The 20,031-nt window shown below is 42.4% G+C and overlaps 2 protein-coding genes across 3 annotated transcripts in view; one reads left to right on the top strand and one right to left on the bottom strand.

Moving 5' to 3' along the window:
• Myd88 (myeloid differentiation primary response protein MyD88) overlaps window positions 1-8,972 on the bottom strand; it is a 61,130-nt gene extending 52,158 nt beyond the window's left edge. The window contains exons 1-2 of the mRNA XM_067119354.1: window positions 8,754-8,972; window positions 4,419-4,568 (exon numbers count right to left, since the gene is read on the bottom strand). Coding sequence (XP_066975455.1) covers window positions 4,419-4,543 — 125 coding nt within the window. The 5' untranslated portion in view covers window positions 4,544-4,568; window positions 8,754-8,972. The remainder of the gene's footprint in view (window positions 1-4,418; window positions 4,569-8,753) is intronic.
• Window positions 8,973-12,907: 3,935 nt separating this feature from the next.
• Window positions 12,908-20,031, top strand: part of LOC136847636 (plasma membrane ascorbate-dependent reductase CYBRD1-like) — a 187,840-nt gene continuing 180,716 nt past the window's right edge. Inside the window, exon 1 of one of the 2 annotated variants that reach the window (XM_067119350.1) lies at window positions 12,908-13,959. Coding sequence is in view for 1 of the 2 variants with exons in the window: in XM_067119353.1 (XP_066975454.1) it covers window positions 13,936-13,959 (24 nt within the window). In the remaining variant the exon portion in view is untranslated. The remainder of the gene's footprint in view (window positions 13,960-20,031) is intronic. The other variant, XM_067119353.1, reaches the window with a different exon arrangement.

The raw sequence follows: 20,031 nt of genomic DNA, 5'->3' as shown, positions 1-20,031 counted from the left end.
GAACAAATCTCTGAATCAATTAGCTGGTTCTAGACAAAGTAGTTAACTACCAACGGTGGGGGGGGGGAGGCCCCGCCTGCTTGTTGGTCTGCACCCCACTTTGTCTTTCAGACCAGGTACCAGAATGAGAGGTGGCTGAGGTGGGACATAAATGTAAAGAACTGGGACATGAATGTAAAGAACTTCAGGTTTGTACGCTAGGAAAAATACAAATTCACTTTAAAAACTTGCTAATTGTTCCTACACAAATACTAACCTTCGTTCTTTACATAGCAGACTTACCCATTGGAGGGGGGAGTCTGAACAAATCTCTGAACCAACTAGTTGGCTCTACCCACCCAGGAATACCTTCCTGGTCTGGAAGACCTGAGGATGGAATATCGCACCTCTAGCTTATTGGACATATGGGAAGTTGCAACTGCTAGACTTCTGGGCTTGAAGTAATTAGTTTGCATCATTACCTTAAGAAAGGCTTGGATGGATGTATGATATTTAGGGCAAAAGCCCAGGCACTGGGACCAAGAAGGCCATTCAGCGCCGTAATGAAGAGAAAATAAATTTTGTTAAGGTAAATTAATTTATGAATTAATGAAGGAAATGATTATTAAATAAAATGAAGTGATGTGACCAATAAATACAGATATAAGTTTAATGAATGATGTGATATCTACATAATAAAATATTTGTCATTAAAATTGTGTGATGTAATAAATATATTAGGAAAAAAATTAAATATTAAAAATTTTTATACACTTTAAAAAAGAGATGATAGCAGAAATGCCTGCTTCATCTCCCATAACATCAGAGAGGGATTTACCCTGGAAATATCTTTCTCTTTGGTTAAAATTCCTGGGGCATTGGTTATCGGCGCCGATAACCGGGGACCAGTGCTGCTGATAACCATGGATCAGTGTCGATAACTGGAGATCGGCGGCGATAACCAGGAATCGGTGTCAAAAATTCGGTTATCGTCGTCACTAGATAAGCTCCGTAAAACCGGATCACCGATAACCAGGGACTGCCTGTACTTTGAAAAACTAAATCTAGGGCAGAGACTACAGCTGTTAATTCAGCAGTAACCATTGATACATTGATGCAGAGTCAGGTAATTTAACTGTGTATGCTGTATCGCCAACGATAACAGCGTAACCAACACCACTACCTGACTTTGATCAATCTGTATAGATCTTTGTACAGTATAATTAGCACAAGTAACATGCTGCTCTAAGAATATTCCCCTAATCTCTTCTTCAGTGCAGTCCTTTTTGTTAAACAATTTCTTACATATTAATGCTTCAGAGGTGCAATACCTCGCGGATGGCTTGAATTTGGCTGCGGCAGAGATTCCTGCCCCAGCTGGAGATCTCTCGCCCAGTAACGAGAGTATCAGGAACTACTCAGCAAATACTCGTCATTACGTTTACGCCTTATGTCCATACGCAGGGAGGAGGGAGGGCTCTGTCCGCAATTACTGGGTAAGTATAAATAAAACTTTATTTCATTATAAAAATATCATTTTTATATATGTAACTTACCCAGTAATTACTTAGCTGAATCCACAATGACAGGTGGTGGGTATTCATGGACAAAGTCTGTTTCCAATCATTAATTCATGTAATGATTTGAGATGCCAGATAAGTTGCCAGCATTGGATACAATGCGTGTAGCTCCTTGTTAGTTAAGAAAGCCTGCAGTAGAGAACTGCCTCTGGTTGTTGCTCAACTTAACCTGTAGCAGCATGGCAGTAAAGCCAGGAGCGCCTCTACTTAAGTGGGAGCTTTGTAGCCAAGGAGTACTCGATGGCTAGCAAAGCATCAGTGGAAGTTATGCAACTCAAGGAGTTATCCGATGGCTAGCAAAACTTTAAAAAGTTCCCTTGCCGTGGGTGCAGCACCCATATAAACAACCAGATATGACTGTCACTTGCACTGAAATAAGGACCATGACCTATTCACTGACAGTGATGGGTGCTCCAGGTAAACTGTAACCTCCGGCTCTCACAATTCTCGGCCCCTTACTACAAGGTGAATAGACAGTAGGAAAAAATCCTATGTTTCCTTCCGCGATGCCATGCCAGTTACTAATAATGATCGCAAGGTACTGCAAGAATCTAACGCTGTTTTAACTTTCTTCGTAAGGCGAGGAGTGAAGGTCAACTGTAGAATGGACGTCAGGGGCATAAAGTGCCTGAAAGCTAATGAGGTAGAAGCTGTCCTGACATCCTTAGCCTCCCTTAAAAGGTTGATCGTAGACTGGACATCAGGGGCACACACTGCCTGAAAGCTAATGAGGTAGAGGTTGTACTATGTGTCTAGCTTTCACTAAAAGTAGGTCAATATCTCTCCAGAAACTAAGAGTGGCATCAGAAAACAAGTCCACTCACAAGAGAGGACCATACGTTCTTAGACGGAGGGTGCTAGAACACTAAAGGTCATGAAAAACCTCCTGTGCTTCCAATTCTGCTCAGGTCATACCATATAACTCTCCATCAGACCAAACAAATGGGTTACATTTAACCGCCCCCCTCCCCGCCCCCACAAACACGTCTCCTCAGACACAAGAGGTGGTGGAGTCCCGAACAGTTGTGAGTTTCAGTCCTAAGGCCAGAACAACAGATTCATCTATGTGATCTTTCAGAATTACACACGAAGAGGCCTTGTCTGAGTGGGCAGGTATGAGGAGACCCACGCCTGCCTTGCAAGAAGGTAAAATGATTCCCTGCAGGTGACCACCAAGAGCCTCCATCTCCCTTCCAATAGGAACAGTGGTCACAATAAACCTGAAGGACTTTTTTCAAGAGGTGTTACATGTACCTTCTATTCCTCCACCTATAATGAGAAAGGGAGCAGAGGCAGTGAATGAAAGTTTTACAATGGGGTGGGGGGGGGAGGTGATGGAAGAACAAAGTTTCCCCTTATAACTCAGGTCTAGCTTCTTCCCTGAGGAGGTTGCAGTAGTCATGGAAGTATGACTACTATTAAAGACTCAACAATATTGAGCTCCTAGCTGCTACAGCAACAGCAGGTGACGTCATAAGCGTTGCAGCACAACAGATGCAGCAGGTGACATCAGCACCATTACAGCAACAGCAAACTTCACCGACAATGCAAAAGAGAATATGTATAATCCCGACATCCTGCAATACCCAACCCGCCCCCTCTTCTGAAGGGGTGTATCAGCAAAGGAGAGGGAAGGAGTTGGGCCAGATCAGTGAATGGCATAGTTGGTGGAGTACAAGGCTGAACTCCAGTAAAGTGAAAACACTATTGATTAGCAGATCTTGTACTGATTTTCCACCCCATCCTCCTCTTCAGGTGGATAAGGCTCTGCTGAATGAGTCTGAAGCTTCAACTATTCTAGGCGTAACTTTTGACCCACATCTTACTTTTGAGAAACATCTAATGAAAGTTTCAGCAAATGCCGCACAAAAGTTAGGCATTGTTCGTAAGACCTCACATATTTATAAATGTTGCAACTGTATTGTTCATAAGGTCTCATATATTTATAAAAGTGTTAAAATCAATGAACCTGTGGAAGGTCATTTGTCCTTCCTTTACAGGAATACTGTTCTCCAGTATAGATGTCTGCTTCTGTCAGTAATTTATCTCTTTTAGATAGAGTGGTTCATGTTGGCAGGTTTCTTTTTCCTAATATTAGCAGTTATGCCTTGACCATCGACGAATGGTTGCTTTTTGTCAATTTTTCATAAGTTGTATTTTAACAGGGATCATTCACACTCCCAATTGATCTCTGATCCACTTTTCCTGCCAAGAACAACCAGATTTGCTGAACAGCAGCACCAGTATGCACTAAATGTGCCTCTCTATTGAACTTCTCAATTCCTGAGGTCCTGTATCCCTCACACCACTGGACAGTAGAGCAGTCTCCCTGAGGATGTCATGTAATTGGAACTTCAAAAGTTGAAGCAATGAAGCAATGCATTACTACCCTAATACAACTATCCTTGTATTTTAATAATTTACTTACATTTTTATTTATCTGTTAATTTATGACTTTCTAGTAGTGATCTCCTCTTACGTTTTGTTACTTCCTTTGAATGAAAAACACTCTCTTCAGAAGCTCGAATTTCAAGTCAATGGCCCCTGTGGGCTTGTTCCATATCAATAAGGTTCATCTTCTGAAGAATAATAATAATAATAATAATAAGTCCTCAACTGGCAGCAGCCAAAGTGGCTAGTGTCAATAACTGAATGAGGGGTACTCCCTCACTTATCCCCCTTAACCACTACTTAACTGCCTTCTTACCAGGTTCAAAAGCTGATCCAGCATGTGCTGAAGGATACGCCTAGAAAAAAGGTGATGGTTTGTCTCTCTGCAAGAACAAATAAAAATTCACGGATGTATGCTACTTAAAAGTCTACATTTTATAAGTTCATCATGCAAGACTCAAAACTCACCTTCGAAATCCCTCAGGTGATAGCAGAACCTTTCTAGAATCAAGTCTTGTAGACAATACCTGACGGGTTGCAGGGCCTAAAATTCTTATTGATGCTTCCAGCACTTCGTTTCGCAGGCCTGACATGATTCATTGCCTGGTAGTGTTATTCCTGCCAATGAACAAAGTACAGGTTAAAAACAAGCAAATGATACAAATAAAAATTTCATATCAAAATAATTATCATTTCAAACAGGATACTAAATTCATCTCCCTTTTACAAAACAAACCAGTCTTAAAATATAAAAATATTACAACAGACTTCAAATAAAAAAAATATTAAGACTGACTAACAATGGAATGATGAACATTGGAACACTAAAGAGAAGAGAACTTGGTAGAGGACAGGACGGGAGGTCGACAGCAAGAACTGTAAAGAGAAGAGGAGGAAGACCAAGAGGTAGGTGGTAAGTGTGAGGAAGAGTTATATTAAAAAGAAGTACCCTTTTGACTTACTTTATCCAAGCAGACACCTTTAACTCTTCGTGGACTGGTGAGGTTCCTGGAGACCCCAACATATTTTTCAAGTTGGGTCATTTTCATATTTTGAATTTTAAAGCATTCATACCTCATGAATTTTACTGTTGGTGGCATATTTATGCTCACAAAAGATATGAGCTAAGAATCACTACTTACATAGGAGTGACAGCTAAAAATGAGCAGCCACCACAGGTCCCAAGGAAAAAGTGCTCAAAGACTTGTGGGCAATGTCCTGAAGGTAGAACGAAGTGAAAGTGGCCTGTTGAGACCACACCCCCGCTTCAGTACCTGAGAAACTGACAGGTTCTTCCAAAATGCGAGGGTTGGACCAATGGGCTCTCGGGCGGAAGATACCAGTGTCGTCTTCGCCAGCAGCAGAGTATGCTCTCCTAATTGTCTCACGAAGCCATAAAGAAGTCGTGTCCTTGGACAATTCTTTCTTGGATGAGCCACTGCTAACGAAGAGTTGTCGACACTCAGGCCGGATATGACGAGTCCTCTTCTGATAGCGCCGCAGCACTCTAAGGGGACAAAGTAGCATCTTGCCTGGGTCATTATCTACATAATCCTCTCAGGAGGGGATCATGAAGGACTCGAGCCTAGCGTCAGGGACCGGTGAGTTCCGAGTCTTTGCTACGAAATCAGGGACAGAATCAAACGTAACCGATCCCCATCCCCTTGAGCGTTTAACGTTGAAAGAAAGTCCATGCAGCTCTATTCTCTTCACTAATGCCAGGACAAGCAGGTAGACGGTCTTGAGGGTCAGATTCCTGTCTGATGATTCTTGTAAAGTCTCGTACGGTGCACAAGTCAGGCTCCTCAAAATGAGTCACATCCCACGCAGGGGGTCTGAGGTCCTTGGGTGGGCAAGACCTTTCAAAGTTTCTCATCAGTAGCGAAATCTCAAAGGAGGAAGAAATGTCTACTCCTTTCAGCCGCAAGACTAGACCAAGTGCAGCCCTATAGCCTTTTACAGCTGAAACGGAGAGAAGCTTCTTTCGGCGAAGGAAGGCGAGGAAGTCCGCAACCGGCTGAATAGAAGCTGCAACCGGAGAGAGGCCCTGTCTACAACACCAGCCACAGAAGATGGCCCACTTTCCCTGGTATACCGCTGCAGAGGACTGTCTGAGGTATCCAGCCATCTCTGTTGCTGCTTGGTGTGAAAAGCCTCATGCTTGCAAGAGATGCTGGATAACCGCCAGCCGTGAGGACACAGGGACTGCACTGCCTGGTGGTACCGCTCTACGAAGTAAGGTGCTGCAGAGACCCGTGGAGAGCTTGTAGTGCTGGCAGGAATAGCTGAGACACCTGGGTGCCTCGGCCCTTTCTCTCACGCTGCTCCCGAACTGGGCCGTGGAGAGTACTCTCCAGACCAGATTGGGATGCTTGATATTCCACAGAATCTCGAGCGCTTGGAGTGGCTCCTGAGCGAGTGCCCGAAGCAGCACCCATCTTAGAGGCGGAACCTCTAGGACTGGGAACGGGAGTGCAAACCTAGGTCTGCACACCCGCGGCTCCTGAAATACAAACTTACCAACGACGCCTGTAACCTCCCCACCCCCGTAACTCTCCATAGTGCAGGGGGCAAAAACAACACTCAGCACAAGTAGAAAGGAAGTAGTCATGGCCCTGCACACAGAGGACGGGAGCCCAAGAAGGGGAGTGAGCTTGTTGCGTCCCGAACAATGAAGGGGAGCGAAGTTATTACGTCCCAATCTAATATAACCGAACGTACAGGGGAATACCTTCAATAACTAAATAAAGGGCTACTGGGAGAGAAGCATTACCACTCAGTTACACTGCTCTAAATACCCCTTTGGCCGTCAAACCCAAGACAGACATAGGGGAACAACAACCTATGCAAGGTATCACAAATTGTGGGTTTGTAAATATCGAACAAACGTAATATATACACAAAAATACAGAAAGATCCCACCGGGGTAAATAAAAAAGCTTAACGACAGTCAGGAAAAGATCCGAAAACATGTCTGCAACGCATAACAGCTGAAAGCAAACTGGAATGTTTACATCCGGCCAGGTGGATATTTGTCGACAATATCGCACATGCGCATGCGCAAAAATCACCTTCTCTTCTTGCAAGTTTTGACATTTGAAAACCCGATTCAGCTTCTCTGAAGATAAGGGAAGGTGCCCTCTTATCTTTGAGTCCATTACATACTCCATCACGTGTTATGGCGTTTATCATTACAACACAATACCTGGCCACACGACCAGCTAAAAGAGAATTCTTTGATACTAGTTTGGCCACCATGGAGCTCTGGGAGACCATGGAAGGGCAACTCCTTGAGGATGAAACAAGCGACTAAAACGTTAAAAAAAAAGTCTGTATGACTAATTCTGGAGAGTAGCAAGTTAGTTATACACTGTTTTGACTTTTATAAATAAACATATCTCGAAGCATTATTGCTAAAAAAAAATGTTTAAGCTGGTTCATGGACAATTTTGTTCATTGTTTGTATGGCACTGTGAACAACAAACTGTAAAAAAACAATGCCCCCCCAGATACGGCAGAAGGGAAGTGTCATTCGTTAAATACCTGGCGTATCACTTCCTCAGACGAAAGCACCCAGTATCCGAAACCCGTTTCCACGTGTTTAAGCGGGCCATTGCCTCCTTATACCCACCCACAGTTTCCCCTGCTGAAAACGAACGTGACACCTCCCTATAGTAAGTTCATTGACGTATACTGTATGTTGGTTAAGGAAAATGTACGTTAGGCACGGGTAAGAGCGCATAGGTAGAATTTATTAGGTAATTATTTCTGCTGCTAAGTGGAGAGCAGGGCTACTCACCACGTTCGAATGTCAACTTAGACTAGGCCCAGACCACCAGAAATAATTACTACGGGGGCAGCCAGGTCAGGCACGTCGCCCTAAGGTTGGTTAGGTAGGTAAGATATGATGGGGGTCAGCCTCTTTATGTAGAGTGGGAGTCTGCTCTCTTGTATGGAGAGTTGGGGGGTCTGCCTCTTGTATGTAGAGGGGGTTAGCCTCTTGTATTTAGAGTTTGGGGTCTGCCTCTTATATGTAGAGTGGGGGTCAGCCTCTTGTATGAAGAGGGGGGGTCAGCCTCTTGTATGGAGAGTTGGGGGTCTGCCTATTGTATGGAGAGTTGGGGTTAGCCTCTTGTATTTAGAGTTGGGGGGTCTGCTTCTTGTATGTCGAGTTGGGGGGGTCTGCCTCTTGTATGTAGAGTGGGGGTCTGCCTCTTGTATGTAGAGTGGGGGTCTGCCTCTTGTATGTAGAGTGGGGTCTGCCTCTTGTATGTAGAGTGGGGTCTGCCTCTTGTATGTAGAGTGGGGGTCTGCCTCTTGTATGTAGGGTGGGGGTGTCAGCCTCTTGTATGTATGGTGGGAGGTCAGCCCCTTCTATGTAGGGTGGGGGGGGGGTCAGTAACTAAAGAATGACGACGGTCGTGAACATCTCATTCCCTTGCGTTAGTTCCCCCAACCGAGAAACCCAAAATTCCCAACAATGTCCCCCTTACGGTGTACTGTAGCCTTTAGCATATTCATTTCCCGTACGTTCTTCATATATTACGCCAAAAAAAAATATACTATATATGGCTCACAGGTTTCCATTACTTGGAAACCGAATGAAGACGTCGATGCACGACCATAATCGAAGAGTGTCGACTTCTCTTTCCAACCTGGGCAATCCAAAATCAAAGTGGGCTGCGCCAGTCTTCTTGACCGCTCAAAAACTAACGTTAGGAAGTGACCATTAAGCTAGCCTGGAAAATAAGAAGTTAGTGGGTAACCTTATAACCTAGAGAAAGAACCACTGGCGGGGCTTACCACGGAAGACTTGGTGAAACTTGGATGGTTCCCGTCGACAGCAACCTGTTGGATTGTTGTTGACCAGCCAATGTTTGGCCTTGGGAGTTCTTCGGAGCCAGAGACGTCAGTTCTTATCTCGTCGACTTTCGCTACTTTTAGGGCGTTATCTTCGTTGATTACTTTTATATTTAGTTCAGAAACGCTATTTGTTACGATTTCGCTGTGATTTAGGCAGATGTGTCGTCATTTCGTATGTCCCTGCCGTGTTTACTCTAAAGGCAAATTTTATTGTACGGAGTAGAGAGAAATTTGAAATTTTATATTTCTTCCCAAAAATCAAGCTAATGAAATCAATGACCGGAAAAATCAACGCGTAGGTATGCACGCGAAAGGGCGTTTTATTAGGATGCATAGTTTCATAAATATGAACCAAAATTAAACACGTGCACTCTTAAGCAACATTTAACATGTCGAATTACCGATCCACCATTAAATGCCTTCAAGGGCATTCCGACTAATAAAATGCTGAATAAGTTACAATGATGGTTCTTGCAAATGTAGATAACGCAAACAATTGTCCCCCACAAGATATGCAGGAGGAACAAAATCACCTCGATAGCAGATATTGTTAGTATGAAGGTTATATTCAAGATCACAGGGTCATTAACCATGGTGTAATCTGAAAGGGTTACTCTACTGTATATTGCCAAACATGAAAATCTGTCACAGTTCTCAAGTTATCACCAAGGTTAAAGTTGCATAAAGAACCTAAGAATTTGGACCGATATTATTCACCTTATATGGCAAAGGCCTTATACGATGATAAACAATTAAAAAATGCTCCTAAGCTTCTTCGGCGCAATCGAATTTTCTGTACAGCGTATAATGCTGTATGAAACCTTCAGACACGGAATAGAATATTGATTTATAACTCGTGACCTTGAAAAATAAGTTAAGATGAAAAATAATGATAAACGTCGCGAATTTTCCCCCACGACTGGGGAGGTTCTAAGTCCCTGATGGCACGGGACTGGAACGATCAGGCCTGAAGGTCCAGCAAGATCGAGCAGGTTTTTACAATTTTATTTTAAAAAATAGAGTAATCAAATTTAACATACATTATCACACAAGGACCACGCGGGCGGGTAGAAGAGAATCTGAAAGCTAATCAAAACCCCATAAAACCCCAAAAAACATACCTCTAAAAGCTACAATTTTACACAAAACTCATTGCCGTACAGTCAGGCCCCGGATGGCATAAATGTGAAGAGATTAATTTAGCATACTAAAGGAACCGGCTCTTGACTTTAAAACGAACGATTTGGCTGCGGAGGTTACGAAGGTGAGGCGCGTACCTTACTTGAAAGCGTGCGTATCGCCTCTGCATGCTTCGTCGTCACCTGTGTTCCCTTTCAAAATTTATACATAGGTTAATTTTTACTAAAGGAGGTACTCGAATTATATAAAAAAGGAGCCTCTCCGTCATTCCCGACACAGACAACACAGGCAATTCGCCAGACACAAATAATAACAAACATATTTACAGAAAAAGGTGAACCACGAACTCAGCCGCCTGCTTATCACTCCCCCTCACTTATCCTGAACGTTGTGAAGATTGTCGAGAAAAAACGGATTAATTTTTTCACGACAATAAAAGAAGAGCATTTTTCTTAAGTGTAATTCTTGGTATTATTTTTAATAATACACTGGATATCCTTTAGTTTCATTCTCTCTGAATCGATGAGGACAATTACCCTCGTAAAACATATAGGATTCCAAATGTATTTCTAACAACATATCGTAGCAAGAGTTGCACTCAAGAAAAGTTCTTATTTAATCCTCATCTTTAAGATCGTGATTGTTCTTCCAAGTTTTCATTCACTGACCCTTGGACACATATTGCCCACATGGCAAACTGTTTCAACGCTCTGAGAACCCAAAGAGGACAAGATGTCGCTTTGAAGATCAGAATTTACGAAAGAACGTTACTTAGGTCCAATCCAATTCCTTGGACTGATAGAAAGCAAAATGCCTGACCTTCGTGAGGAATAACGCCCTATTTAGCAGCAGATCGGCAGCATACACTCAGCAAATCAGACTGTTTAAGTAATTAGAAAAAGAAGTAGAAACCTGATACTCTGTAATATTATGGTCATTGTAGAAACTTCGATTTAGTTCCATTCCCTCCGATGATGAGGCCAGCAGAGTTTGTAACGCTTAAGGGGATCGACTACCCTTGTCAGGTGTCAAAAAATCGAATTTCAGTTATCGACGGTTTTGGATACTTTGAAGCCTATATTTTCACGTTATAACAATCAAAATTGAAAAAATAAATATTCACAGCTTATTTTTACTTCCGTCGTCTGCTCGTAGTGACATCTGAGTGACAATTCACGGCCGGGTTAGTGATTCGTCGTTTATGATCAGGGGAAAATGTTCGCTGTCTTAATAAGCGAGTTACCCCTGGTATTTCACTTTTCTTCATTTTCTCTCATGGATATTGTTACCAGACGTAGGAAAACAATTTACCTTTCCTAAACTCATTTTATCTCTATTTCTTCCGCCCAGTTCTCGTTCTCTTATGCTAGATGAATATAAATGAATATATAAATACGTATATATGCATATATATGAGCGAATCTATAAAATACGCATCAGTGATAGCAAATAGGAAAGGTACTTATCACAAACAATATTGGTAACACATAGCTATGACTTTCGCGAGGCATATTCGTAATGGTCGTGAACTGCATTCGCTTATTTTTTGTGTATATTACACCAGTAAACGTTCTCTCATTATGCCACAGAAGATGAAGAGAAGCATAATTGATGTGGCTGCGTGGAAGCGCGTAAAGGAAGGGCAAAGTGCCGATGACAGTGGCAATATCGGTGACATATCAGTGCCACTTTGTATCCATCCTGGCAGTGTTGGTGTTGCCGGACCTAGTGGTGTTGGTGCTATTAGTGTTGGCGACAGTAATGTTGGTGATATTCGCGTTGGCACTAGTGGCGCATACGAGCAAAGTATGAAGAACATTATAGAGACCGATCCTAAGTCTGCGCGTGTGAAACGCATGGAACTTATTGACAGAATTTTGGCAGATCGAGTGCCAGCAAGGTAGCGGTCCCCAGGTTTAGATGGTCGTAAGTTCCTCGACCCTGAGCGTAAGTTCCAGAGGGTTTTCGATAAGTTATCACCGACGTGTCCATCGTGTATGGCCAGGTTAGATGTAAGATTCATTCATTCAGGAATTGACTCTCAAATTGATGTAATTTGTAGAATCGAAGGCAGGTTCGAAGTCAAAGGGAAGTTTCTCGTTATCGTAAGGTTGCCTACAATATGGGATTGGATTTTCACAGTACAAAACCTTTTATGAAAATAGACACTTGATTGGTGGTAAAATTTTAAATGCAAATGAGAACTGGGAAGGTGTGATGCTGGACTGTATCGAAAAAGAGTATGGGGAAGCAAATATTCATCCTGAAGATAGAATATTAGATGTAGAGGTGTCGTTCGATGGTAGCTGGTCCACAGAAGGGCACCGCTCACACATAGGGTATACGTGTGTTTGTATTCGGACAGGTTTTGTTTTAGATTACGAATTGATGTGTAATTACTTCCAGGCATGTGGTGAATTGAAAAAAGAGAAAAGTAAGGTAATTCTAAGCCGGCTGTCTGCGGTGAGCTAGATTATGGCAATTGACGTTTTTCTATGTTATTTTACTTGCTTTACAAGAATTTAAAGTAATATTTTGTCGCCCGGTTGTAACTAAACTGTGATTGACCTTTGAAGGCTACACGACTTGAATTACCTAACGCAGGGTAGGTCTAAGCCGGCATTCCGCGCCAAGCCCGCCCCCCCACCTCCATAGCTAATACGGCAAAATTGTAACCAGTAAACACCTCTAGGGTACGTTATGTTGGTATTTTTAGGGATGTTTACTGGTTACAATTTTGCCGTATTAGCTATGGAGGGGTGGGGGGCTTGCCGTGGAATGCTGGCTTAGACCTACCCTGCGTTAGGCAAATTCAAGTCGCATAGTCTTCAAAGGTCAATGACAGCTTAGTTACAGCCGGCCGACAAAATATTACTTTAAATTCTTGTAAAGCAAGTAAAATAACATAGAAAAACGTCAATTGCCAAAATATAGCTCACCGCGGACAACTGGCTTAGAGTTACCAAAAGTAAGTTGGGAAAGGCTGAGTTTGAAACTAAAGCAGCAAATACGGTGATAAACCTCAATGACAGACGGGGACCCTATGGAAATAAGTCAGTTATAAAGGAAGAATGTGTTAACCATATTACAAAAAGAATGCATAGACATTTGACGGCCTTAGCAAATGAAATCGTGGAAGTGAAAGAAAAGAATTGAAAAGCGATAAAAAAAAAGTTGCTTGGTGGGAAAACCCGCTGACCGAAAAAGTGATTGAGTATATGGCTGCCATGTGAGTATAAAAAGGAACAAGGGAAAGGATTTGCAGACTTTACAGAAGGACGTCTTCTCTTGTTACCTCCATTGTTCAAGCGTTGGTGAAGACCTGAGGCACTTTTATTGTCCCAAAGGTATAAAGTCCTGGTGCTTTTATAATGAAGCCTTAGCAAAGGGAGGGGACCCTCCATCGCACAACACGAGGAAAGTAAGGTTCCGGATTTCTGACGAGCATCTCATGAGGGTTATGCATGCATACAAAGAACTAGGAAGCTCCGAGTTGCTGAAAAGATGCATGAGAGCTGAAACAAAATAAGAATGAATCTCTGCATTCTAATTAAGATTTGGGGCCACCTAACCAAAGTAAAGCTGTTTGGATTGAAAATGTGTCCCTATAATGTGGAGCTTAGCTTGCTTCACCATGATTTTGGTTATGTCTGTGTCAACCAACCACCAGCCCTTGGATTTGGAAGCAATGCCTTTACCATCAAATCACTAGAAGACAGGGATGCTGAGCGGGAAAGTGTGTCAGAGAGGCCTTCGAAAAGCAAAAAGAAAAAGAAAGCTGATGAAAGTCAGTCCCTTGCTGGAGCATTTTAGGAGTACCATCACACAATAGGAGCAGTATGATGCTGTAGAGGGAAGAGGCCCACCCCTGGTAAAAAAAAAACCCTTTACAATGCCCGCTGCTTCCTCCAGGGGTGAGGGAGATGTTCTGTTGACTCCCAGCAAAGGCCATCAATGACAGAAAAACACATCAAGATTTGAGATGCCGAGAAGACCTGCAAACAAAGTAAGTGACGTTCTGTTCATAACCTAATCTGACCTAACATAATGTAGCCTAGCCTAACCTAACCTAACCACACCTGACCTAACATAACGTAGCCTAGCCTCATGTAACAGTCTTTATGGTAAGAAAGATTTTTGTCAAAATTTTATTACAATTAGAAGTGTTTTCTTGAAGTTAGCGTATGTAGGTAGAAGTATATAGTAGCTCTGCGCAACCGACGATGATATAACTTGACTTTCTCTATACAGTGAACCCCCGTATTCGCATAGGATGCGTCCCACACCCCCGTGAATAGGTCAAATCCGCAAATGCTTAAAACCCCTCTAAAAACACTTAGAACTGCCCATTTTGATAGTTTAAACCAAGAAAAACCCTGTAAAAATGCTTATACCTGAGTATTTTTATAGTTTTATCACAAAAAGTGCATTTATTCATGAAAATTATATGAAAATACAGTAATTAGTGAATATTTCTCAGTGAAAAATACCGCGAATGGGCGAATATTCCGCGAATGATGGCTAGATATGTTCCACAGAGAAACCCACGAATGTGTGAGTCCGCGAACCATGAGAACGTGAATACGGGGGATTTACTGTAGTTTTTTGGTTGCTAATTACGAATTTATCGTTCATTTTTGGCGTTAGAGCCTAATTAACCTGTAATTAACCCCTGAAGTTCATCCAACAAGGTAGGGGACCCGATGGGAATGTGGGGTTCTGGGTGGGGTATACCCCCAGGAGGGTGTTAGATGGCTATGTAACGGCTCCTCCGCTTGTTTCTGCCCTACAATTCAGGAGACCCCTAGGGAAAACGGGGTTACTGGATGGGGTACACTGTGGGGGATGAGAAACCAGTCAAAATCTACAATTTTTGGCACCCCAGACATGAGGAACTACGAAATAAACAGAGAACAAACAAGAAAAGTAAGTGAGCCGACACAAAGACAAACCCCAGCATTACTGCTGCCGCCCCAAACACTTATAGGGGAGCCATCTGTTCATGTTTCAGATCCTCACTGAGGAAATTCCGAGAGTGGGGAGCTAACCCCCCCCAAAACCCCTAACTAACCAATATGTTGCGGTGTTAGCCCCTTGCAGAAGAAAACCCCTGAAACTTTACTGCTTAAATGTATTTTGTGCCCCCATAAAAACAGTTTCTCGAAACTAATATTTCATAAGTTCCCTAAACTCGGCGAAAGTCTATTCGTGCCCCCAAAAAACCAATTTCTCCAAACTCATTTGCTGGGAGACACGGGACTTCTTTGTCATCCCCGTTGAGGACAGGAGTGCCGCAGCTTTAGTGGCCATTATCAAGGACTTATCCTTCCCGGCACTACTGTCATCTCTGATTGTTGGAAAGCCTATGGTACCCTCGGCGCCAAGGCTACACCCACCTGACGGTCAACCACTCCCTCAACTTCGTCAACCCCGAAACCGGTGCCCACACCAACACCATTGAGAGGAGGTGGCGGGAACTCAGAGCCAGCACCCCCAGTTATGGCAGTAGGAAATACAATTTTGTAGGCTACCTGACTGTAGCCTACTTTAAAATTTACTTCTCCGCACCCAACACCAGGTTCCACGTATTCCTAAAGGCAGATCACCGTCTCTCGGCTTTACTGCCAAACTGAGTCTAGTACGGATGCAACATAATATGACACAGTCTTCATTTTCTCTTCACATCTCACACGCATCTAAAATCTGAAAGCACCAGAGTATTCAGGGTGAATTTATTGTATGGAAACACTAGTTTTATTTTATCTTGATCGCATCAATGACGCAAAATCCGACAATATGTAAGAACAGTATAAAGAATTAATTGCTTCTCTCCTCACTTTTACTCGTTGTAATTCCTTTGTGTTTTATCTTACTAGTTTCAGGAAATCACGACTTAGTTGTACAATTAATACCGAATCTAATGGTATGATCAGAACTATCCTATCTTGTGTAAAATGTGGGATAAATGAAGAAATATAAACATATTGCAAGTTTTCTGAGCTACAGACCTTAAAATGAAACTGTGAGCGAGCTGCATACCTCCCAGTACCAGCCAATCAGAGGCCGCCAAACAAACGTCTCGTAGGCCCAAGAATCTACCTTAAGTAAATCGGCTATAGTGTCTAATCCATAGTTTTCGAGATCGCTGAGATGAATAGTAACACTTCCAAGTTCATCTCCGATAGGAAGGGGGGGTGGGGACCGCGAGGTGGGGGTGAACTATAAAATGTCAGAAATGCTGGGCAATGTAACAGAAGCAAAAAAAAGTTAAGTATATCTTAGTTTAACCAGACCACTGAGCTGATTAACAGCTCTCCTAGGGCTGGCCCGAAGGATTAGATTTATTTTTACGTGGCTAAGAACCAATTGGTTACCTAGCAACGGAACCTACAGCTTATTGTGGAATCCGAACCACATTATAGCGAGAAATGAATTTCTATCACCAGAAACAAATTCAGTATCTTAACAGGACAGGGAGTGCATGAGAGAGAGAGAGAGAGAGAGAGAGAGAGAGAGAGAGAGAGAGAGAGAGAGAGAGAGGGGTGTTAGGGAGGAGAAAGAGAGAGGGGGAGTTGGGGGAAGAGAGAGAGAGAGAGAGAGTGTTAGTTTATCAGTTGTCATTCTGAATTTTCCTGGGGAGCACTGGGTTGGTTAGCTAATATATATATATATATATATATATATATATATATATATATATATATATATGTGTGTGTGTGTGTGTGTGTGTGTGTGTGTGTGTGCGCGCGCGCGTGTTCATGTATAAAATAGTGTTTATGACCACAAGTTTAAGAAAACAGTTGAAATTTTCGTCAATTTTACAATGAAAATTCTATCCATGTTCATGACTCACGATAGCAATTTTAGAGACCAATATAGAAACGACAAAAACCACAGAGAGAGAGAGAGAGAGAGAGAGAGAGAGAGAGAGAGAGAGAGAGAGAGAGAGAGAGAGAGAGACTGGAATAACTTTATATGAGAACTTTTTGCGAATGATCATGAGACCAGTAATGATCAAAGTTGACTGGAATAGAATCGTGATTAGCCAGTCTTTTTAGACCGCTGACCGAGTAACTGGAACGATTCGAGTGGCATGATTGACCAGAATCTTCTAGAATTAAAATAGACAGTAAACTGAAAGTGAAAGAACGTAAGTGACAAATGGTGCAACTAAGGTTGCAACAGATTTGAGAAAAGAAGATGATAAATAAAAAAAAGGAAAGACAAATAAGAGAGGAAAGGGCAGGATATATATAAACGGGTAAATATAAAACTGACGTCAGCGCTACCGAGTGATTTGTTCTGGTGCCTGTAATGGTGGTCCCAAGCGTATGGGTCGGAGAGGACGAGAGTTTTCATTGGAGGTGGGCGGACTCTTCTCAGATTTGAACCTTAATAACGTGGTGTTGTGCCGTTTGCCATAGAAGTGAGCAGTAAGTCGGTGAACTTTGATTCTTCATTTACATGATAATTGTTCGAATGTGGTGGGTCCAACCAGGGCTGAGAGGGTCACAGGGTCAGCAACTTCACCCTGAAATACTTGCTTTCCGAGTAGCTTTTTCTGGAGCAGTTTTTTTGTTTTTGTTTTTTTTGTCAGTGAGTTTTTTGAGTCTTGGAAGATTGTGTAATTACCGGGATTCAGAAAAATCGTCAAGGAAAAACGATCAGACAATTTGGAGATTTAATGTACTAACTCCAAGATAAATTTTCCGTTTTAGATACATTATCCCTTCTGCTATCTTATTAAGGTTATGCTTTTCAAATCCATGTTGAGAGAGAGAGAGAGAGAGAGAGAGAGAGAGAGAGAGAGAGAGAGAGAGAGAGAGAGAGAGAGAGAGAGAGAGAGATCTACGAAGAATGTCTAAAGCTAAAAGATCACTATTAGGCATCCTCTTTTCAGTAACTCGAAAGAACGTTAACTTTAATCGTTTCCTTTACTTAACTGATTTTTTTAAATTGGTTGCTGTGAATATTTTTATCATTACTTGTAATCGTCAGTTTATATAAACATTATCAGTCAATTTTTTTTTATCATATACTCTCATTATATAGCCTTTCTATGTTGTTTTCCCTTGTACTCAGGGTGAGGAGCATCATAAAAAATTACGCCCTTTGGTAAAGTGAAAATTTTCATTGGGCATGAGCATAAGGACTTGCGTCATCTCTCGATTTCGAAGCCAGATCCATTTCGAATTTCCTCGCTCGCTCTTACCCTCATTGCAGCCAGCAACGTCGGGTACGCACATTTTCTATTCTTCCCCGACCCCCTTCAAAGTCATAATCACTTTTTCTAATTGCTCTCGAAACACGGTTTGTTTTATGAGCGCAAGAGCTTTGTTTCCTCCTGTAGAGCAAACAGGGTGGGCGATTACACCGGTAAATTGGGCAAATAAACGACGCGAACAAAAAGGGTCTCGATGATACTCCACAAGATTGCCTTTGACGTTTTTGCTGATGGAGATACACTTGACCTCCCTTGCACGAGTGTTTGCTTTCATAAGCTGTGACGGTCGGTCTGCGTGTATGAATAATTGATTACAGCGACGCTTTCTCTCTCTCTCTCTCTCTCTCTCTCTCTCTCTCTCTCTCTCTCGTTCTGTTTTCCGTCATGTATGCCATTTGCAGTATCCACTTTTGATCTCTCTTTAATCACTACTGATAGCGAAAGGCTGTTGCCAGGAAATGGCCAGTAACTTCAGACGAAGTTTTTTCTACCTCACCGAAGAACAAAGAGTTCCAGGTTTTCATTTGTCTTCTTTTGAATTGAAACGGGAGTGTTCTTCATGGCCCAGCAAAACATGCACTCGGGAAAAATAGTGGATTAATGATGACCGCTTTGAAAGACGTGTCTTATTACACGAGGCTGAAGTACTTCAGCGAAAAGGAGGATTGGGGAGATGAGAAGAAGAGACATGCGACTGTTTCCGGATACTTCGCGACCTCAGTGGCTGTCTTAATGTTCCTAATAAATTATCAGCACGATGCTACTGCAAAACAACTTGAATATTGCCGTATTGACTTGGCTGGTACAGCACACGGGCATGTTTTGAAAAACGTACTTTCGTGCTTGTCTGGTCTGTTGTACTTGCAGACACTATCAAACGGGCAATTATACCACTGAGGCACAACCGCGGCGAATGATCAATGATCAGTCCATTTGTGAAGTCTTTGAAAGTCACACGCTCGGTCTGGAGTCGCTCACCGCCGAAAATTCACGGTGATTCTTGTCGCGAATTTTCGCCCGCGACTGGGAAGGTTCTAAGTCAAACATGGAAGCGAAGGTCCAGCAAGATCAAGCGGGGTTTTACAATTTGATTTTAAAAAATAGAGTAATAAAATTTAACATACATTATCACACAAGGACCGCGCGGGCGGCTACAAGAGAATGCTGAAAGCTAATCAAAACCCCATAAAACTCCAAAAAAACATGCCTTTAAAAGCTACAATTTTACACAAAACTCATTTCCGTACAGTCAGGCTACACTTTAAATGAGTATTAACTACATCAGGCCCCGGATGGCATGAATGTGAAGAGATTAATTTAGCACACTAAAGGAACCGGCTCTTGACTTTAAAATGAACGATTTGGCTGCGGAGGTTACGACGGTGAGGTAGCATAATGAGTTTCTGGTAATGCTGCAGTGCCAACCCTCGATGATTTCATATTCTTACCCTTCAGTATGATTTAAAGGGTCCAGTACTGATCCATCAGCACAGCATGTTGCGAATCTATGCTGTCCACAGTCAGTCCTTGGACAGGAGAAATACTTATCTCACTCAAATACGGAAGGATTTATTATGGTTTGAAGAGACTGTATATGGAATAAAATGTGATCAGAAGAAGGAAATATCAATTTTGGGATAAAAGCTGCTCACACTTGGGGAACAAAAAAAAAAAAAAAAAAATCAAGTATAGGGCAAGAAAAAATCAGTGAATTTGATTGTTTCTTACCTCAGACTTGGCCATTCGGATGTTGCAAAAAAAAATCACTTCCCCCTTTAGGGATGGGGGTCAGGGGATATATAGTAATAGGCTACATAGGGAGTACCGGAGGGGGCTTCGTGATTCCTTCTGACC

The sequence above is a fragment of the Macrobrachium rosenbergii genome, chromosome 17 (genome assembly GCF_040412425.1).
Source record: "Macrobrachium rosenbergii isolate ZJJX-2024 chromosome 17, ASM4041242v1, whole genome shotgun sequence".
In the NCBI taxonomy this organism is placed as follows: Eukaryota; Metazoa; Arthropoda; class Malacostraca; order Decapoda; family Palaemonidae; genus Macrobrachium; species Macrobrachium rosenbergii.
This window is presented reverse-complemented; position numbering and strand designations above follow the sequence as displayed.